This window comes from Physella acuta, unplaced genomic scaffold, assembly GCF_028476545.2.
Source record: "Physella acuta isolate Inbredline_101_S28 unplaced genomic scaffold, ASM2847654v3 ptg000457l, whole genome shotgun sequence".
NCBI lineage: Eukaryota > Metazoa > Mollusca > Gastropoda > Physidae > Physella > Physella acuta.
Genome location: NW_026731976.1, coordinates 747,161 through 769,041, shown reverse-complemented (window position 1 = coordinate 769,041; position 21,881 = coordinate 747,161). Strand labels below are relative to the sequence as shown.

Sequence of the window (21,881 nt, the reverse complement as noted above, 5' to 3'; positions counted from 1 at the left end):
CACAAAGCACTGGTTTTGATTCTAAGATGTTATTTAATACACGATGTTCGGATACTTGAACAGTATCGCTACGATGATCAGACCAATCGCTTCAATTAAAACAGTATCGATGCAGCACTCAGACGAATCGCTCCATATATAAAAATATCGATTCAGCGATCACAATATTCGCCCCATTTAAAACAGTATCGATACGGCGATCACAATATTCGCCCCATATAAAACAGTATCGATACAGCGATCAAACGAATCGATTCCTGAAATACCAGACCAGGCAGGCGAACACCAAGATGGCCATCGCGAAAGCTATGGAGAAGTAGGCCATGATCCGCTCCAAGGTCATCGCGTCTTTGGCCGTGGAGTGGAAGATCTGGGGGGCGGTGGCGGTGTTCGTCTGTCGCCAGAGGTCAGTGGTGTAGAGGTCAGTTGTGTTGACCTCGACATGATTAGCAGCACCTGGGGTTCAAAGGTCAACATGGCGTTTGGTGATACGAATCTTTACACTACCCATGTAGTTCCCCCCCCCCCCCCAGACTACCCCCCCGACTACCCATGTCCCCCCTACTTAGCTAGAATAACTCACAGTGAGTGAGTCGCCAATTAACCTAATTAGCCAGATTAACTAACAATGAGTCGCCAGTTAGCCAGATTAACTTACAGTGCGTGAGTCACTAATTAACCTAATTAGCCTGATTAACTAACAGTGCGTAGTATAGCCTGATTAACTAACAGTGCGTGAGTCACCAATTAACCTAATTAGCCATATTAACTTACAGTGCGTGAGTCGCAAATTAACTTAATTAGCCAGATTAACTTACAGTGAGTCACCAATTAACCTAATTATCCAGATTAACTTACAGTGAGTCACCAATTAACCTAATTAGCCTGATTAACTAACAGTGCGTGAGTCGCCAATTAACCTAATTAGCCTGATTAACTCACTTTGGAAAAATTTGACCCCGCACAAGGTGACGTTTCCTGACGTCACCGAGATCTCGAGGTGATCCAATGCGGTCATGACGTAGATGTGGTTGACCTGGTGACGTAATGTCCGGCTCAGTTGGAGTACAACATCCATCTCCCTGAAGCCACGCAGCGCCGCTTCAGCTGAGCTAGGCTCTGTAGAGACGGTAGTGTCTGGTTAGTCTAGCTAGAAGTGTCCGGTTAGTCTAGCTAGAAGTGTCCGGTTAGTCTAGCTAGAAGTGTCTGGTTAGTCTAGCTAGAAGTGTCCGGTTAGTTTCCGGTTAGTCTAGCTAGAAGTGTCCTGTTAGTCTAGCTAGAAGTGTCCGGTTAATCTAGCTAGAAGTGTCCGGTTAGTCTAGCTAGAAGTGTCTGGTTAGTCTAGCTAGAAGTGTCTGGTTAGTCTAGCTAGAAGTGTCCGGTTAGTCTAGCTAGAAAATCAACTTAGCTTATGATTTCATTTAGGTTGTTCACACTGCTAGTATCGATACTACCTTTAGTGTAGACGACGATTCTTATGATGTGTGTCCATGAGGGCATGGTCACCATGAAAATGTTGGGGTCAAGGTCAATACACTGTGCCAAGGTTGGCGTGTCCTTAACTAGTTTGTTTGCCTGGCTCTCCAGATGCTCGGCCTTGACCCCATTGGTCAAAATGTCTGCCGTCAGGCCTGTTACCTCATGACCTGGAGATATAATTGGGTCATGGTGGACAACCAGTCCAACCAGACAGACAACCAGTCCAACCACACAGACAACCAGTCCAACCACACAGACAACCAGTCCAACCACACAGATAACCAGTCCAACCACACAGACAACCAGTCCAACCACACAGACAACCAGTCCAACCACACAGACTACCAGTCCAACCACACAGACAACCAATCCAACCACACAGACAACCAGTCCAACCCTGACAACCACTAGTCCAACTACAAAGACAACCAGTCCAACCACACAGACAACCAGTCCAACCACACAGACAACCAGTCCAACCGCACAGACAACCAGTCCAACCACACAGACAACCAGTCCAACCACACAGTCAACCAGTCCAACCACACAGATAACCAGTCCAACCACACAGACAACCAGTCCAACCACACAGACAATCAGTCCAACCACACAGACAACCAGTCCAACCACACAGACAACCAGTCCAACCACACAGACAACCAGTCCAACCACACAGACAACCAGTTCAACCACACAGACAACCAGTCCCACCCTGACAACCAGTCCAACCACACAGACTACCAGTCCAACCACACAGATAACCAGTCCAACCACAAAGACAACCAGTCCAACCAGACAGACAACCAGTCCAACCACACAGTCAACCAGTCCAACCACACAGACATCAAGTCCAACCCTGAATGACAACCAGTCCAACCCTTATTAACAACCAGTCCAACAATACAGACAACCAGTCCAACCACACAGACAACCTGTCCAACCACACAGACAACAAGTTCAACCACACAGACAACCAGTCCAACCACACAGACAACCAGTCCAACCACACAGACTACCAGTCCAACCACACAGACAACCAGTCCAACCACACAGACAACAAGTTCAACCACATAGACAACCAGTCCAACCACACAGACAACAAGTTCATCCACACAGACAACCAGTCCAACCACACAGACAACCAGTCCAACCACACAGACTACCAGTCCAACCACACAGACAACCAGTCCAACCACACGGACAACCAGTCCAACCACACAGACAACCAGTCCAACCACACAGACAACCAGTCCAACCACACAGACAACCAGTCCAACCACACAGACAACAAGTTCAACCACACAGACAACCAGTCCAACCACACAGACTACCAGTCCAACCACATAGACAACCAGTCCAACCACACAGACAACCAGTCCAACCCTGACAACCACCAGTCAAACCACAAAGACAACCAGTCCAACCACACAGACAACCAGTCCAACCACACAGACAACCAGTCCAACCACACAGACAACCAGTCCAACCACACAGACAACCAGTCCAACCACACGGACAACCAGTCCAACCACACAGACAACCAGTCCAACCACACAGACAACCAGTCCAACCACACAGACAACCAGTCCAACCACACAGACACCCAGTCCTACCACACAGACAACCAGTCCAACCACACAGACAACCAGTCCAACCACACAGACAACAAGTTCAACCACACAGACAACCAGTCCAACCACACAGACAACCAGTCCAACCGCACAGACAACCAGTCCAACCACACAGAAAACCAGTCATCCACACAGACAACCAGGCCAACCACACAGACAACTAGGCCAACCACACAGACAACCAGTCCAACCACACAGTCAACCAGTCCAACCACACAGATAACCAGTCCAACCACAAAGACAACCAGTCCAACCAGACAGACAACCAGTCCAACCACAAAGACAACCAGTCCAACCAGACAGACAACCAGTCCAACCACACAGACAACCAGTCCAACCACACAGACAACCAGTCCAATCATCAGACAAATAGCCCAACCACATCGACAACCAGTCCAACCACACAGTCAACCAGTCCAACCACACAGACATCAAATCCAACCCTGAATGACAACCAGTCCAACCCTTAATAACAACCATTCCAACCACACAGACAACCAGTCCAACACTGAATGACAATCAGTCCAACCCTGAATGACAACCAGTCCAACCACACAGACAACCAGTCCAACCACACAGACAACCAGTTCAACCATACAGACAACCAGTCCAACCACACAGACAACCAGTCCAACCCTGACAACCAGTCCAACCCTGACAACCAGTAAAACCACAAAGACAACCAGTCCAACCACACAGACAACCAGTCCAACCCTGAATGACAACCAGTCCAACCACATAGTCAACCAGTCCAACCACACAGACAACCAGTCCAACCACACAGACAACCAGTCCAACCACACAGACAACCAGTCCAACCACACAGACAACCAGTCCAACCACACAGACAACCAGTCCAACCACACAGACAACCAGTCCAACCACACAGACAACCAGTCCAACCCTGACAACCAGTCCAACCACACAGACAACCAGTCCAACCACACAGACAACCAGTCCAACCACACAGACAACCAGTCCAACCACACAGACTACCAGTCCAACCACACAGACTACCAGTCCAACCACACAGACAACCAGTCCAACCACACAGACAACCAGTCCAACCACACAGACAACCAGTCCAATCCTGACAACCAGTCCAACCCACCCCCGTAGACGTGCATGGAGCAGAGCATCGTGTCGGTGCGAACTGTGATCAAGTACTGCGAGCTGAGGAGGGTGGGGTAGAACTTGAAGGTCACGCGGGTGTGGTCAGCCGTCTCCATGTCCCCCCGGTACTCGTCCTTACTGTTTAAATCGAACTTGAGCGACATTTGTGTCACATGGGCTGTTAGGAAAAAACAACAGTGGCGGATTACGAGGTGGGGCTGAGATGGCGCCAGCCCGAGGCCCCAAATTTTTCAGAAAAAATAGCATACACGAGAGCACCGCCGACAATACATAATGTGAACCAATATAATAATGTAACATAATATCAACCAATATTTAGTAAAACTCTAAGTTGCCTACAGTTATATCCATGTTGGCTACAGTTATATCCATGTTGGCTACAATTATATCCATGTTGCCTACAGTTATATCCATGTTGGCTACAATTATATCCAGAACTATAACTGACCTTGACCCTGAAAGTGTTCTTCTATAACTGACCTTGACCCTGAAAGTGTTCTTCTATAACTGACCTTGACCCCAAAAGTGTTCTGTAACTGACCTTGACTCTGGAAGACCAGCGTGAAAGACTCGAGGGGGAAGACCTCTGGGAACCGGATGTGGATGGTGTCGGCGACCAGGTGGGTGCAGGTGGACTTGTCCCAGTCAGCCAGGGCCGCAGGTGAGACGGAGCTCGCGAAGATCAGAGCGTCGGCTGGCAAAATACCAGGGTCAGTGAACGGCTGGTCAAGATGTCAAAAGGTCGGGAGGTCAAAAGGTCGTGAAATCATTTTGTCGTTAGGAAAGCTCTTAAAATTGTAAACTTGTCAGTTTCGTGATAAGATTAGGTGATTTTAACCTACACATAGGTAACAACATCACATAGGTAACACCATCACAAAGGTAACACCATCACAAAGGTAACACCATTACACAGGTAACACCATTGCAAAGGTAACACCATCACACAGGTAACACCATCACAAAGATAACACCATCATACATGCAACACCATCACACAGGTAACATAATCACAAAGGTAACACCGTCACACTGGTAGCACCATCACAAAGGTAACACCATCACACAGGTAACACCATCACACAGGTAACACCATCACACAGGTAACACCATTACACAGGTAACACCATCACACAGGTAACACGATCACACAGGTAACACGATCACACAGGTAACATAATCACAAAGGTAACACCATCACACAGGTAACATAATCACAAAGGTAACACCGTCACACAGGTAACATAATCACAAAGGTAACACCATCACACAGGTAACACATCACTCAGGTAACATAATCACAAAGGTAACGCCGTCACACAGGTAACACTATCTCACAGGTAACACCATCACAAAGGTAACACCATTACACAGGTAACACCATCACACAGGTAACACCATCACACAGGTAACACGATCACACAGGTAACACCATCACACAGGTAACACCATCACACAGGTAACACCATCACACAGGTAACACGATCACACAGGTAACACCATCACACAGGTAACACCACCACACAGGTAACACCATCACACAGGTAACACCATCACATAGGTAACACCATCACACAGGTAACACCATCACACAGGTAACACCATCACATAGGTAACACCATCACACAGGTAACACCATCACACAGGTAACACCATCACACAGGTAACACAATCACACAGGTAACACCATCGCAAATGTACCACCATCACACAGGTGACACCATCACACAGGTAACACGATCACACAGGTAACACCATCACACAGGTAACACCATCACATTGGTAACACCATCACACAGGTAACACCATCACACAGGTAACACCATCACACAGGTAACACCATCGCAAATGTACCACCATCACACAGGTAACACCATCACACAGGTAACACGATCACACAGGTAACACCATCACACAGGTAACATAATCACAAAGGTAACACGATCACACAGGTAACACCATCACACAGGTAACACCATCACACAGGTAACATAATCACAAAGGTAACTTCGAGTATTGCCTGACCCCACAGCCAGTCACTAGCCCGACCCCACAGCCAGTCACTAGCCCGACCCCACAGCCAGTCACTAGCCCGACCCCACAGCCAGCCAACTCACCTGAGAGACATGACCCCGAGTATTGCCCGACCCCACAGCCGGTGTTGGAGCATTTACCGTCCTGACGACAGGCCTGCCCGTCACACTGGCACTCGTCTTGACATGTAGGCCCGTACATGCCTGGCATGCAGAGCTGAGGACCTGGGGACAGGAGCCGCACATCAGCCAGAGGTGGCCCAGCTAAACTAGGGCGGGACATTGGGGACAGGAGCCGCACATCAGCTAGAGGTGGCCCAGCTAAACTAGGGCGGGACATTGGGGGCGTGGGGACAGGAGCCGCACAATCAGCCAGAGGTGGCCCAGCTAAACTAGGGCGGGACATTGGGGGCGTGGGGACAGGAGCCGCACAATCAGTTAGAGGTGGCCCAGCTAAACTAGGGAGTGGCATCGGCAACAAGTGGATGACAAGGTTCTGACTCACAGCCACAACTAGACACCAGACACGCCCACAACTAGACACCAGACACACCCACAACTAGACACCAGACACACCCACAACTAGACACCAGACACACCAATAACTAGACACCAGACACACCAATAACTAGACACAAGCCACACTCACAAACAGACACAAGTCTCGACTACAAGTAGACACAAACCGCGCCTACAACTAGACACAAGCCACACTCACAAATAGACACACCCACTACTAGACAAACCACGCCCACAACTAGACACAAGCCACACTCACAAATAGACACACCCACAACTAGACAAGCCACGCCCTCAACTATACACAAGCCACACTCACAAATAGACACACCCACTACTAGACAAGCCACGCCCACAACTAGACACAAGCCACACTCACAAATAGACACACCCACAACTAGACAAGCCACGCCCACAACTAGACACAAGCCACACTCACAAATAGACACACCCACAACTAGACAAGCCACGCCCACAACTAGACACAAGCCACACTCACAAATAGACACACCCACAACTAGACAAGCCACGCCCACAACTAGACAAGCCACGCCCACAACTAGACAAGCCACGCCCACAACTAGACACCTGTAACTGAAGTTGTAACTCCTCCATCGCTCCGGCTGGTCATTAGACTTTCTGTAGTGGTGGGAGCAGGCTTCATGGTAAATGGCTGAAACACACCGATAGGTCAGCTAGAGGGGCTAGAGAGGTGGTGGGGGTGGGGCTATGAAATGGGGGGAGGGTCAATAGTAGAGTGTGCTACAATTGGATGGCTAGAGAGTGGGAGGGGTACAGTAGAATGTGTAGCAGTGGAGGTGGGGGGGGGGAGTCACGATTGGCTCCATCACCATCACCCCACCATCCACCCACCATTCACCCACTTCCACCCCGCTATTGGCACCATTTACCCACTATCCACCCACCATCCACCCACCATCCACCGACCATCCACCCACCATCCACCCACCATCCACCCACCATCCACCCACCATCCACCGACCATCCACCCACCATCCACCCACCATCCACCCACCATCCACCTACCATTCACTAACCATCCACCCACCATCCACCCACCATCCACCCACCATCCACCCACCATCCACCCACCATCCACCCACCATCCACCCACCATCCACCCACCATCCACCCACCATCCACCCACCATCCACCCACCATCCACCTACCATCCACCCACCATCCACCCACCATCCACCCACCATCCGGTAAACGGAAAAAAAGTCACAGGGAAAAAAAACACAGAAAAAAAGTCACTGTTTTTGCTAGGAAAAAAAGTCACGGAAAAAAAGTCACAATGAAAAAATTTTATCGGAAAAAAGTCACAGAAATAAAGTCACAGAAAAAAAGTCACACAAATCTTTTTAGAAATACTTTGATTTATTTGTTAAGAATTGTAAAATTGTGTATGTTTATTGTTGTGGGTAGTATTTTTTGATAGCTTAAATTATTTATAGACGTTAAAAGCATTATGGTTTATACAAATTGTAAGTAAAAATACTCTAAGATAATTTACACAACAATCTTAACTTTTGTTACGTATTTAGTTACATACGCGGTAGAAAAGTTAACTATAAAAGAAATTTAGGCACATCATTGTGTTTTGCATAGCTTTTGCCGCAAGCTATTCTATGGTCGGCCTCTCCTCAGTCGGCATTGTCCGAACATATTTTGTGTTGTTGACGTTTTGTGTCAATGACAGCCTATGAACCTTGTCGGCTCTCTGTTTTGATCCTAAGTTTTGTTATGTAATGAGCGTGATAAATGTGGGCAGTAAAGGTGGTTGAACTAAGCATAACTATTGTTGCGATGAGTTTAGGGCAGTAATTCAGATGACCTTACCATTTCACGGTAATTTAATTTTTTTTAAAAACACGATGAAAACCGTGGACATTCTATTAAATGGTATAAATATTATGTTTAACATAATTACAATCTACATAATTCATACTAAATAATTTTAGCTGAATTATAAAAATTACTATACGTATACAACCTACACACATTACATTACATTTAATTAATCCTAAGTTAATTTGCACTCTCTGAATTTTTAATACATAAAAGTATTAACAAATCCCATGCAAATATATATTTGTGACTTTTTTTCCTGTGACTTTTTTCCCTGTGACTTTTTTTCCTGTGACTTTTTTTCTGTGTTTTTTTTTTCCTGTGTTTTTTTTTTCCATGTGACTTTTTTTCCTACAATCCACCATCCACCCACCGTCCACCCACCATCCACCCAACATTCACCCACAATCCACCCACCATCTACCCACTATCCACCTACCATTCACACACCATCCACCCACCATCCACACACCATCCACCGACCATCCACCCAACATTCACCCACCATCCACCCACCATCCACCTACCATTCACACACCATCCACCCACCATCCACCCACCATCCACCCACCATCCACCCACCATCCACCCACCCACCATCCACCCACCATCCGCCATCCACCTACCACCCACCCACCATCCACCCACCATCCACCCACCATCCACCTACCATCCACCCACCATCCACCCACCATCCACCCACCATCCACCCACCATCCACCCACCATCCACCCACCATCCACCCACCCACCATCCACCCACCATCCATCCACCCACCCACCATCCACCCACCTCCACCCCGGTATCCTCAAAGCCAAGCGGGAATATGTAGACTGTGTTGTTGTCCTCTTTGCCCAATAGGTAGACGATAAAGTTACAGCCGGGCTCCTCCGTGTACACATCCACTGACGGCTCCTCCAGCTTCAGGAAGCCGGACACCATGCCCAGCTCTGGTGTCTCGGACCTGTCCGACCTGGGGACCACAGGCAGGCTGGAACACCAGACAACACCAGACAACACCAGACAACACAACACCAGACAACACAACACCAGACAACACCAGACAACACAACACCAGGCAACACAACACCAGACAACAGCAGACAACAGCAGACAACACCAGACAACACAACACCAGACAACACCAGACAACACAACAGCAGGCAACACCAGACAACACCAGACAACACCAGACAACACAACACCAGACAACACAACACCAGACAACACAACACCAGACAACACAACACCAGACAACACCAGACAACACCAGACAACACCAGACAACACAACACCAGACAACACCAGACAACACCAGACAACACCAGACAACACCAGACAACACAACACCAGACAACACCAGACAACACCAGACAACACCAGACAACACAACACCAGACAACACAACACCAGACAACACAACACCAGACAACACAACACCAGACAACACCAGACCACACTAGACAACACAACACCAGACAACACAACACCAGACAACACCAGACAACACAACACCAGACAACACAACACCAGACAACACAACACCAGACAACACCAGACAACACAACACCAGACAACACAACACCAGACAACACAACACCAGACAACACCAGACAACACAACAGCAGACAACACAACACCAGACAACACACAACACTTACAATATGTTGGTTATTTTCTTGGTGTAACAATGAAAGCACCAACACTTACAATATGTTGGTTATATTGTTGGTCCCTAAAATGATCTTCTCCTGGCAGCCCTTTTTGAATGTCACGTGGAGAAATGCCTGACTGTCCGCTTCCGGTACCACTGGAACTCTGGGGGATTCATACAAACATCATCTCTACGTCGTGTTGTCTGTCGTGATGTCTGTCTGTCGTGTTGTCTGTCGTGTTGTCTGTCATGTTATCTGTCCGCCTGCTGTTGTCTGTTCTGTTATGCTGTCTGTTATGTTGTCTGTTGTGTTGTCTGTCTGCAATTGTGTGTGAGCTGTGTGTACGCTGTGTAAGCTGTGTGTAAGCTGTGTGTAAGTTGTGTGTAAGCTGTGTGTAAGCTGTGTGTAAGTTGTGTGTAAGCTGTGTGTAAGCTGTGTGTAAGCTGTGTGTAAGCTGTGTGTAAGCTGTGTGTAAGTTATGTGTAAGCTGTGTGTAAGCTGTGTGTACGCTATGTGTAAGCTGTATGTAAGTTGTGTGTAAGCTGTGTGTAAGCTGTGTGTAAGTTGTGTGTACGCTATGTGTAAGCTGTGTGTAAGTTGTGTGTAAGCTGTGTGTAAGCTGTGTGTAAGCTGTGTGTACGCTATGTGTAAGCTGTATGTAAGTTATATGTAAGCTGTGTGTAAGCTGTGTGTAAGCTGTGTGTAAGTTGTGTGTAAGCTGTGTGTAAGTTATGTGTAAGCTGTGTGTAAGTCATGTGTAAGCTGTGTGTAAGTTGTGTGTAAGCTGTGTGTAAGCTGTGTGTAAGCTGTGTGTAAGCTGTGTGTAAGCTGTGTAACTTACATGACTAGATATCGCATGGACCAGAGCCTGACGGGGATGACGGTGCAGAGATCGAGGGCGGCCCGTGGGATCTGGAGCATACACTGACTCAGCTCCCTGCTTATGACGCTGTGGGTCTGACTCCATGTCTGTGGAGAGTCAGGGGTCTATGTATCCTGTGTGTCTATGTGTCCTGTGTGTCTATGTATCCTGTGTGTCTATGTGTCCTGTGTGTCTATGTATCCTGTGTGTCTATGTGTCCTGTGTGTCTATGTGTCAAGTGTGTCTATGTGTCCTGTGTGTCTATGTGTCAAGTGTGTCTATGTGTCCTGTGTGGCTATGTGTCAAGTGTGTCTATGTGCCCTGTGTGTCTATGTGTCAAGTGTGTCTATGTGTCCTGTGTGTCTGTGTCCTGTGTGTCTGTGTGGATGTGTCTCAATGTGTCTCTGTCAGCACGTGTGTCTTTGTGTCTGCGTGTCACCTGACCCCAGATGGCCGACCACGACTCACCAGCTGCGTCAGATGGCCGCCCATGACTCACCAGCTGCGTCAGATGGCCCACGACCTGACGGTCCAACAGGAAGTTACCCCGGGTGGGGGATGTCAGGTAGAATGACTCCGTGTCAGCTGACGCCTCGAGCAGTACGTGACTCAGGCCGTAGTGACGCCGGCCTAGATACACTTCTGCTGGATGGAAGGAACATTAGCTGGACACATGGTGGGTGGATATATATATATGTATATATATATATATATATATATATATATATATATATATATATATATATATATATATATATATATATATATATATATATATATACACTGAGGTGTAACATGACTGACCTGAGGTGTAACATGACCTGAGGTGTAACATGACTGACCTGAGTTGTAACATGACCTGAGGTGTAACATGACCTGAGGTGTAACATGACTGACCTGCGGTGTAACATGACTGAACTGAGATGTAATATGACTGACCTGAGGTGTAACATGACTGAACTGATGTGTAACATGACTGACCTGAGGTGTAACATGACTGACCTGAGGTGTAACATGACTGAACTGATGTGTAACATGACTGACCTGAGGTGTAACATGACTGACCTGAGGTGTAACAATACCTGAGGTGTAACATGACTGACCTGAGTTGTAACATGACCTGAGGTGTAACATGACCTGAGGTGTAACATGACTGACCTGAGGTGTAACATGACTGAACTGATGTGTAACATGACTGACCTGAGGTGTAACATGACTGACCTGAGGTGTAACATGACTGACCTGAGGTGTAACATGACTGACCTGAGGTGTAACATGACCTGAGGTGTAACATGACCTGAGGTGTAACATGACCTGAGGTGTAACATGACTGACCTGAGGTGTAACATGACTGAACTGATGTGTAACATGACTGACCTGAGGTGTAACATGACCTGAGGTGTAACATGACTGACCTGAGGTGTAACATGACCTGAGGTGTAACATGACCTGAGGTGTAACATGACTGACCTGAGGTGTAACATGACTGAACTGATGTGTAACATGACTGACCTGAGGTGTAACATGACCTGAGGTGTAACATGACTGACCTGAGGTGTAACATGACTGACCTGAGGTGTAACATGACTGACCTGAGGTGTAACATGACCTGAGGTGTAACATGACTGACCTGAGGTGTAACATGACCTGAGGTGTAACATGACCTGAGGTGTAACATGACTGACCTGAGTTGTAACATGTCCTAAGGTGTAACATGACTGAACTGATGTGTAACATGACTGACCTGAGGTGTAACATGACCTGAGGTGTAACATGACTGACCTGAGGTGTAACATGACTGACCTGAGGTGTAACATGACTGACCTGAGGTGTAACATGACCTGAGGTGTAACATGACCTGAGGTGTAACATGACTGACCTGAGGTGTAACATGACCTGAGGTGTAACATGACCTGAGGTGTAACATGACTGACCTGAGGTGTAACATGACCTGAGGTGTAACATGACTGACCTGAGGTGTAACATGACCTGAGGTGTAACATGACTGACCTGAGGTGTAACATGACTGACCTGAGGTGTAACATGACTGACCTGAGGTGTAACATGACCTGAGGTGTAACATGACCTGAGGTGTAACATGACTGACCTGAGGTGTAACATGACCTGAGGTGTAACATGACTGACCTGAGGTGTAACATGACTGACCTGAGGTGTAACATGACTGACCTGAGGTGTAACATGACTGACCTGAGGTGTAACATGACTGACCTGAGGTGTAACATGACCTGAGGTGTAACATGACCTGAGGTGTAACATGACCTGAGGTGTAACATGACCTGAGGTGTAACATTACCTGAGGTGTAACATGACTGACCTGAGGTGTAACATGACCTGAGGTGTAACATGACTGACCTGAGGTGTAACATGACTGACCTGAGGTGTAACATGACCTGAGGTGTAACATGACTGACCTGAGGTGTAACATGACCTGAGGTGTAACATGACCTGAGGTGTAACATGACTGACCTGAGGTGTAACATGACCTGAGGTGTAACATGACTGACCTGAGGTGTAACATGACCTGAGGTGTAACATGACTGACCTGAGGTGTAACATCCCGTGTATTTGTCGTGCTTGGTACAGCTAACAGCAGCCACCATGAACTGACCTTCAGACTTGAGCGACACAACTGAGCAGAGATAGCAATAGATGGACACATGTCGAGTGCGTCATGTCAGGTGCGTCACGTCAGGTGGGTCACGTCAGGTGGGTCACGTCAGGTGCGTCACGTCAGGTGCGTCACGTCAGGTGGGTCACGCCAGGTGGGTCACGTCAGGTGGGTCACGTCAGGTGGGTCACGTCAGGTGGGTCACGCCAGGTGGGTCACGCCAGGTGGGTCACGTCAGGTGGGTTACGCCAGGTGGGTCACGCCAGGTGGGTCACGTCAGGTGCGTCACGTCAGGTGGGTCACGTCAGGTGGGTCACGTCAGGTGGGTCACGTCAGGTGGGTCACGTCAGGTGGGTCACGCCAGGTGGTTTACGTCACATCATTAGCTCAAGTAATTCGTTAACCCATCTCCCAATCAAGATATAATTGACAGCGTCACCACGAAACTTGCTACATTGGAAAAATAATTTCTTAAACTAAAATGTATTTTATATATGAAATTGTTGACGTTTTGCGTCAATATCGGCCTTTGTACCGTCTCGGCTTTTTACCTTCCTTCTAAACATAGTGATGTCATGTAAATATTTACACGGACTTTACTCACCCAACTTTTGCACGTTCGTGAAAGTTAACTCACTCGGCAAATACCTGGACGGAGCAAGACATGTGGTCAATATCTCTGTCAAAATACATGTGGTCAATATCTCTGTCAAAACACATGTGGTCAATATCTCTGTCAAAACACATGTGGTTAATATCTTTGTCAAAACACATGTGGTCAATATCTCTGTCAAAATACATGTGGTCAATATCTCTGTCAAAACACATGTGGTCAATATCTCTGTCAAAACACATGTGGTCAATATCTCTGTCAAAACACATGTGGTCAATATCCATGTCAAAACAAATGTGGTCAATATCTCTGTCAAAACACATGTGGTCAATATGTATGTCAAAACACATGTGGTTAATATCTCTGTCAAAACACATGTGGTTAATATCTCTGTCAAAACAAATGTGGTCAATATCTCTGTCAAAACACATGTGGTCAATATGTATGTCAAAACACATGTGGTTAATATCTCTGTCAAAACACATGTGGTTAATATCTCTGTCAAAACACATGTGGTTAATATCTCTGTCAAAACACATGTGGTTAATATCTCTGTCAAAACACATGTGGTTAATATCTCTGTCAAAACACATGTGGTCAATATCTCTGTCAAAAAAATGTAGTCAATTTCTTCGTCCATACAATTTTGGTCATTTTTTTTCTGTGTGTAAAATGACATCTTGTGTTTCTCTTACCAGCCCATCTCCCCTCCCCCACACACTTGTAGCACTCTGCAATGTGTAGTCCACTCCACTACCAAGCCCCACCCCTAGCCCTACACCACCCCACCACCAAGCCCCACCCCTAGGCCCACCCCTAGACCCACCCCACCAAGCCCCACCCCTAGCCCCACACCACTCCACTACCAAGCCCCACCCCTAGGCCCACCCCTAGACCTACCCACCAAGGCCCACACCTAGCCCCACACCACCAAGCTCCCACCCCTAGACCTACCCCACCAAGGCCCACACCTAGACCCACCCCACCAAGCCCCACCTCTAGCTCCACTCCACCACCAAGCTCCCCCCACCCCCCCCCCCGGCCCTACCCAACCCCCAGCACTGCTTACCTCGATAGACTAGTGGTTGACGTTTTGTCCTGCTGTATGACGTCATCTCTCTCCAGCTCCTCCACGTTGACCAAAATGTCGTCATCACTGAGTAACAGCAGGCTGGGGCTTGACCTACAGGACAGGCCGACACTGACCTCACTAACTTAACCTTGACCTACAGGACAGGCCGACACTGACCTCACTAACTTAACCTTGACCTAAAGGACAGGCCGACACTGACCTCACTAACTTAACCTTGACCTACAGGACAGGCCGACACTGACCTAACTAACTTAACCTTAACCTACAGGACAGGCCGACACTGACCTCACTAACTTAACCTTGACCTACAGGACAGGCCGACACTGACCTAACTAACTTAACCTTAACCTACAGGACAGGCCGACACTGACCTCACTAACTTAACCTTGACCTCCAGTACAGGCCGACACTGACGTGATTAATTTCAAATTGATAATAGCGTTGGAACCTAATAAAAATAGCAAACCGACGTATCGTTAAAGCTAGAGCCAACAGAAAGTTAGCTTAAAAACGCATTAAACTTTTGAATGGACAAAAAAAGCTTTTCTTCTAATTTGAGTATACAATACATTTCTCTAGGTCTAGAGGTCAGCGGTCAGCCAAAGAGAAAGAATCCTAGATCTAAAACCTAGAATCTAGGTCAAATCAAAATTAATGAGCTAAAAATAAAAACCATTATAAAATCAAATTAAATTATTGAGTTTCTTTATTAAACTATGTTAGTCCTTAAATATTCGATATAAATCTTTGATTTTTAGCTTTAAGGGTCATCTAATATGAAAATACATGGGATTTATCTTTCTAATGTTCTAGATCTAGTTTCGGAAAAACTCGACTTAGCAAGCCGTAGATTCTACATCTAGGTATAGATATACCTCTATCTAGATCTAGAATGTATGCCAATAATGATTTTCTATACGAAACTATTTCAGGTCTTAATTTTTTTATATAAATCTTTGTTTGTTTAGCTATGGTATTGGCTAATTTGGGATATAATTTTATTTGAAATAATACTAGGGCTTATTCGCGTAAATCAAGTTTCTTACGCAGACTCAAAGTAAAATACCACTAAATTTACATATAATAGATAAAGCCTAACCAGTTAGCTGAGATGTTAGTATATATGTTACCTTGCGGGTGGCATGGGTTCGAAACAAAACATGTCAATGTTAAAAAAAATTTAGCGCAATTTCCATACTGGACAATTGCGATTATTAACTCGTCATGTCTGGATGTGTGTCCGCAGCTTTAAGTCGTATCTCCTCCTCAACGAAGCAATATCGAGGACTAGTTCCAAAAGCAATTATGTTAAGCAAGTTACGATGATGATTGTGGGCCGAAAAAATTCCCGGAATTTCTTCATGAATTTCCCGGAAAAGCCAAAAAACCTCGGAAAAATGCAGTTTTTGGCCCATATCTCGGCGACCAGACCACTTAGCGACTTGAAACATTTACCAATCGATTCCTGCCATAATTTAGAACAATATTCCCGAAGAAAGTTTTCAAAAATATCCTTTCGTTCGGTCACAAAAAATTAATTTCTTCTAATTTGTATTGGCTAAGATTACTAAGAATATACAAATATTTCTACCACCCTAATCCCTTCGCGTCTCACCACTAGAAGAAGCGAAGCGGTGAAGTTACAAACCAAGCACACCGGCTGAGGCAGTCGCTAGTGAGAGGTAACGTCTACTTGTTTAAAATGAGCATCGTGTAGGCCTACTCGTTAAAATAAAACTATTTCCGTTGATATATGTTAATATAGTTGTCTTTATTTTTTACTTATTAATTCAAACGTTATTTTTGTACCCTATTAAATAATAAATATTTTTTTCTATTTTGTTTTAAAATTACATTATACATAATACACTACAGTACTATATAGCAATATAGAGAGCGCGACAACTAAATACCCCCTACATGTCCGCATATTTTTTTAAATCTCGTTAATAAATATTTTTTCTATTTTGTTTTGAATTATTAAAACTACTTGTGTTGCATTATTTATTTGCTGAATATATGATTTATCTGGATTTAAAATTGTTATGGAAACATAAGGAAATTGCGCTTAAATTGTCACTAGACTTTTTATTAACTTGTTTAGATGTGAATGATAAAGTTGCCTATCGGAACTTGGCGGGACACATGACAGGTTAAGTAGAGTTTGGCTGTTTCTTTGTCCTCGGCATATGAAGGGATAGTGTGGTCAGAGACATGCTCTGCCGAAATCGTTTTTTTTTAAACGATAAAAACATGTCTGAGATTTAGCGGGACACTGGGCAGGTGAAGTAGAGTTGGGTAGGTGTAGAGCTCACGTCAGCATATGAAAGGATAGTGTCGTGAGATCCATGCTAAGCCGAAATGTGTTTTAAAAGACAAAAACATGTCTGAGTTGGGAAGACACTGGGCAGGTGAAGTAGAGTTGACCTGTATTTGTGCCCTCACCGTATGAAGGGATAGTGTGGTCAGACCCATGCTCAACCGAAATAGATGTTTTCAAAAGACAAAAACGTCTGAGGTGTGACGTCTTTTTGAATGTGTGGTATGTTTTTTTGTGACGATAAGTGACATACGTGATGTCATTTATGGATGACCCCCGAGATCCATAGTTATCCGTGGATAACGGGTAGTCTAGTATATATATATATATATATATATATATATATATATATATATATATATATATATATATATATATATATATATATATATATATATATATATATATATATATATATATATATAAGCACTGTGTGTACTCTCGCTGTGTGTACTGTGTGTACACACGATGTGTGTACTCACGCGGTCAGCACTGTGTACTCACGCGGTCAGCACTGTGTAGTACGTGTTGTCCCAGGCTGCCCGTGGAGGTACCAGGAACGAACCCAGGACGATCCCAAACCTCAGCACGACGCTGAGAGTCACGGGGTTCGTCGACTCCAGCTTGATCAGCTTTACTGACGCGTTGCTCCAGCTCTCCCTGTAGGTCAAGGTCAATACGTCATTCAGGTCACGGTCACAGTCAGGGATCTCAGGACAAGCGATGACAGCTAATAATAACTGTATACTAGAACAGGGGTCTGCAACCTTTTGAAGCGGAAGAGCCAAAAGTTACAATTTTCAAAATTTCCCTGGTTTTAAAGAGCCACTAACATTTTTTTTTATTTCAAATACTTTATTTTTTTATTAAGATTATTAAAATTTGTGCAAGGAGCTGGAGAGCCGCATCTTGATATCAAAAGAGCCGCATGCGGCTCTCGAGCCGCAGGTTGCCGACCCCTGTACTAGAACATATGCAGTGTGTACAAGAATCTTGCTAGTGTGTACAAAATTACCTTTTGTGTAATTCACAATCATCCTTGCCTACATGTAGAAAATTACCTTTTGTGTAATGAACACCAATCATGCTTGTGTACGGTGCGACTTATGTTGGATTGTCTATCCACGATTTCTATACCCCACACATAGGAGCAGAGCTGTGGATGGGTGGATGTGTGGGTGGGTGAATGGGTGGGTGGGTGGATGTGTTGGTGGATAGGTGGATGAGTGGGTGGATCGATGTGTGGGTGGATTGGTGGGTGGATGGGTGGATGTGTGGGTGGATGTGTGGATGAGTGGGTGGATCGATGAGTGGGTGGATTGGAGGGTGGATGTGTGGGTGGGTGAATGTGTTAGTAGGTAGTTGGTTGAATGGGTAAATGGGTGTATGGGTTGGTGTATGGGTGTGTGTGTGTGTGGATGGGTGGGTGTATGGGTGGATGGGTGGGTGTATGGGTGGATGGGTGTGTGTGTGTGGATGGGTGGGTGTATGGGTGGATGGGTGTGTGTGTGGATGGGTGGGTGTATGGGTGGATGGGTGTGTGTGTGTGGATGGGTGGGTGTATGGGTGGATGGGTGTGTGTGTGGATGGGTGTATGGGTGGGTGTATGGGCGGGTGTATGGGGGTGTGTGTGTGTGGATGGGTGGGTGTATGGGTGGATGGGTGTGTGTGTGGATGGGTGTATGGGTGGGTGTATGGGGGTGTGTGTGTGTGTGGATGGGTGGGTGTATGGGTGGATGGGTGTGTGTGTGGATGGGTGTATGGGTGGGTGTATGGGTGTGTGTGTGTGTGGATGGGTGTATGGGCGGGTGTATGGGTGTATGGGTGTGTGTGTGGATGGGTGTATGGGCGGGTGTATTGGTGTGTGTGTGGATGGGTGGGTGTATGGGTGTATGGGTGTATGGGTGTGTGTGTGTGGATGGGTGGGTGGATGGGTGGATGGGTGTATGGGCGGGTGTATTGGTGTGTGTGTGTGGATGGGTGGGTGGATGGGTGGATTGGTGGATGTATGGGTGTATGGGTGTGTGTGTGGATGGGTGGATGTATGGGTGGATGGGTGTGTGTGTGTGGATGGGTGTATGGGTGTGTGTGTGTGGATGGGTGGATGTATGGGTGGAAGTCTGGATGGGTGCATGGGTGTGTGTGGATGGGTGTATGGGTGGGTGTATGGGTGTGTGTGTGGATGGGTGGGTGTATGGGTGTGTGTGTGGATGGGTGTATGGGCGGGTGTATTGGTGTGTGTGTGTGTGGATGGGTGGGTGTATGGGTGTATGGGTGTGTGTGTGTGGATGGGTGGGTGTATGGGTGTGTGTGTGTGGATGGGTGGGTGTATGGGTGGGTGTATGGGTGTGTGTTTGGATGGGTGGGTGTATGGGTGGATGAGTGTGTGTGTGGATGGGTGTATGGGGGGGGTGTATGGGGGTGTGTGTGGATGGGTGTATGGGTGGAAATCTGGATGGGTGCATGGGTGGGTGTATGGGTGTGTGTTTGGATGGGTGTATGGGTGGGTGTATGGGTGTGTGTGGATGGGTGTATGGGTGGGTGTATGGGTTTGTGTGGATGGGTGGGTGTATGAGTGGATGGGTGTGTGTGTGTGGATGGGTGGGTGTATGAGTGGATGGGTGTGTGTGTGTGGATGGGTGGGTGTATGAGTGGATGGGTGTGTGTGTGTGGATGGGTGGGTGTATGGGTGGATGGGTGTGTGTGTGTGGATGGGTGAGTGTATGGGTGGATGGGTGTGTGTGTGTGGATGGGTGGGTGTATGAGTGGATGGGTGTGTGTGTGTGGATGGGTGGATGGGTGGAGTGATGGATGGGCCGATGATACTAACTTTGACGAGTGTCTGCGACTGGGTTGCTATGACGCAAGTTCTATGAACTGGTGGTAAATCCGGAGGATCTTTCCAGACGATGAAGTATTTGCTGACGTCATGCTCGCCTGCTGGGAGGAAGAATGCCGGGGGGGGGGGGGATGGAGAATTGCTTGATTTCTTTTCGGTCGACCGTTCGGCCGGTTGGCGTTTTAAATAGTTTATGCAATTTAAATCTTTTTCTTTTTCAATTGTCACTCCATGTTTCCGGAAAATTCCTTTCTACTCTATTGGGGGGGGGGGGGGGGGGGGGGGGTTGGATGTCACTACCTGGTTATAGGGATAGCCCTCCCCCACCTGTGGTAACATTCTAACTCATTGGGTAACCCCCCCCCCCCCCCCCGACTAACCATGTGTGGGTAGCCCCCCCCCCACTCACCGTGTGTAGGAAGCCCCCCCCCCCCCGACTTACCGTGTGTGGGTAGCCCCCCCCCACTCACCATGTGTGGGTACCCCCCCCCCCCACTCACCATGTGTGGGTAGCCCCCCCCCACTCACTATGTGTGGGTAGCCCCCCCCCCACTCACCGTGTGTGGGTAGTCCCCCCCCCCCACTCACCATGTGTGGGTAGCCCCCCCCCACTCACCATGTGTGGGTAGCCCCCCCCCCACTCACCATGTGTGGGTAGCCCCCCCCCCCCCCACTCACCATGTGTGGGTAGCCCCCCCCCCCCACTCACCGTGTGTGGGTAGCCCCCCCCCCCCCCCCACTCACCATGTGTGGGTAGCCCCCCCCCCCCACTCACCGTGTGTGGGTAGCCCCCCCCCCCCCCCACTCACCGTGTGTGGGTAGCACGACGAGGCAGCTGAATGCGAGCAGGACTACAAACATTGGCACCTGATGTAGCGGGAACAATGTCGTGAGCTAATCCGCCATCTTTGTGACGTCGGACTGATTAGTTGCCGACAGTGCACACAGTATTGCACCAAAGTTTGGTGCGCAACCTACAGCTCAGTTGTGTAGGAAATGAGGGTGTTTTAAACTCCTTAATGGGCACCACTTTTAATCGTGAAAGATGATTCAAGATAAACAGTGTAAGAAAAACGTGACTGTTTGCCTTTTGTCGGTCTATTAGAATCTAAGATGCATTTCTTTAAAGTATTTTCGGCAACAAAATTTAAAAACAATTAGGTTGTTTACATTTCATTACTCAAAAAGTAAATAAACATGAC

At 47.1% G+C, this 21,881-nt stretch overlaps 1 protein-coding gene across 2 annotated transcripts; it reads right to left on the bottom strand.

Moving 5' to 3' along the window:
* Window positions 1-27: 27 nt before the first annotated feature.
* On the bottom strand, window positions 28-21,596 carry LOC131943462 (uncharacterized). 2 transcript variants are annotated; one of them, XM_059303608.1, is made up of 18 exons: window positions 21,489-21,596; window positions 20,671-20,780; window positions 18,902-18,996; window positions 18,345-18,500; window positions 15,497-15,610; window positions 14,419-14,462; window positions 13,749-13,835; window positions 11,685-11,827; window positions 11,165-11,292; window positions 10,379-10,486; window positions 9,461-9,641; window positions 7,385-7,469; window positions 6,362-6,502; window positions 4,786-4,938; window positions 4,222-4,401; window positions 1,455-1,646; window positions 943-1,119; window positions 28-456 (listed from the first exon to the last, which is right to left on the bottom strand). In XM_059303608.1, exons 1-18 carry the CDS (start codon window positions 21,538-21,540, stop codon window positions 242-244), a joined length of 2,361 nt encoding a protein of 786 aa, XP_059159591.1. In that variant the 5' UTR covers window positions 21,541-21,596; the 3' UTR covers window positions 28-241. The 2 variants fall into 2 exon arrangements, with proteins under 2 accessions (XP_059159591.1, XP_059159592.1); XM_059303609.1 differs by having other exon boundaries at window positions 20,671-20,777.
* Between the last annotated feature and the right edge of the window lie 285 nt (window positions 21,597-21,881).

Excerpts from the sequence above, each read along its gene's own strand:
- LOC131943462 (XM_059303608.1), bottom strand. The coding sequence starts at position 21,540 with ATGTTTGTAGTCCTGCTCGCATTCAGCTGCCTCGTCGTGCTACCCACA. Across the intron at positions 10,487-11,164 it reads TCCATGCGATATCTAGTCAT|AGTTCCAGTGGTACCGGAAG; the intron begins GTAAGTTACACA and ends TGAATCCCCCAG. Across the intron at positions 9,642-10,378 it reads AACAATATAACCAACATATT|GTCGGACAGGTCCGAGACAC; the intron begins GTAAGTGTTGGT and ends TGTGGTCCCCAG.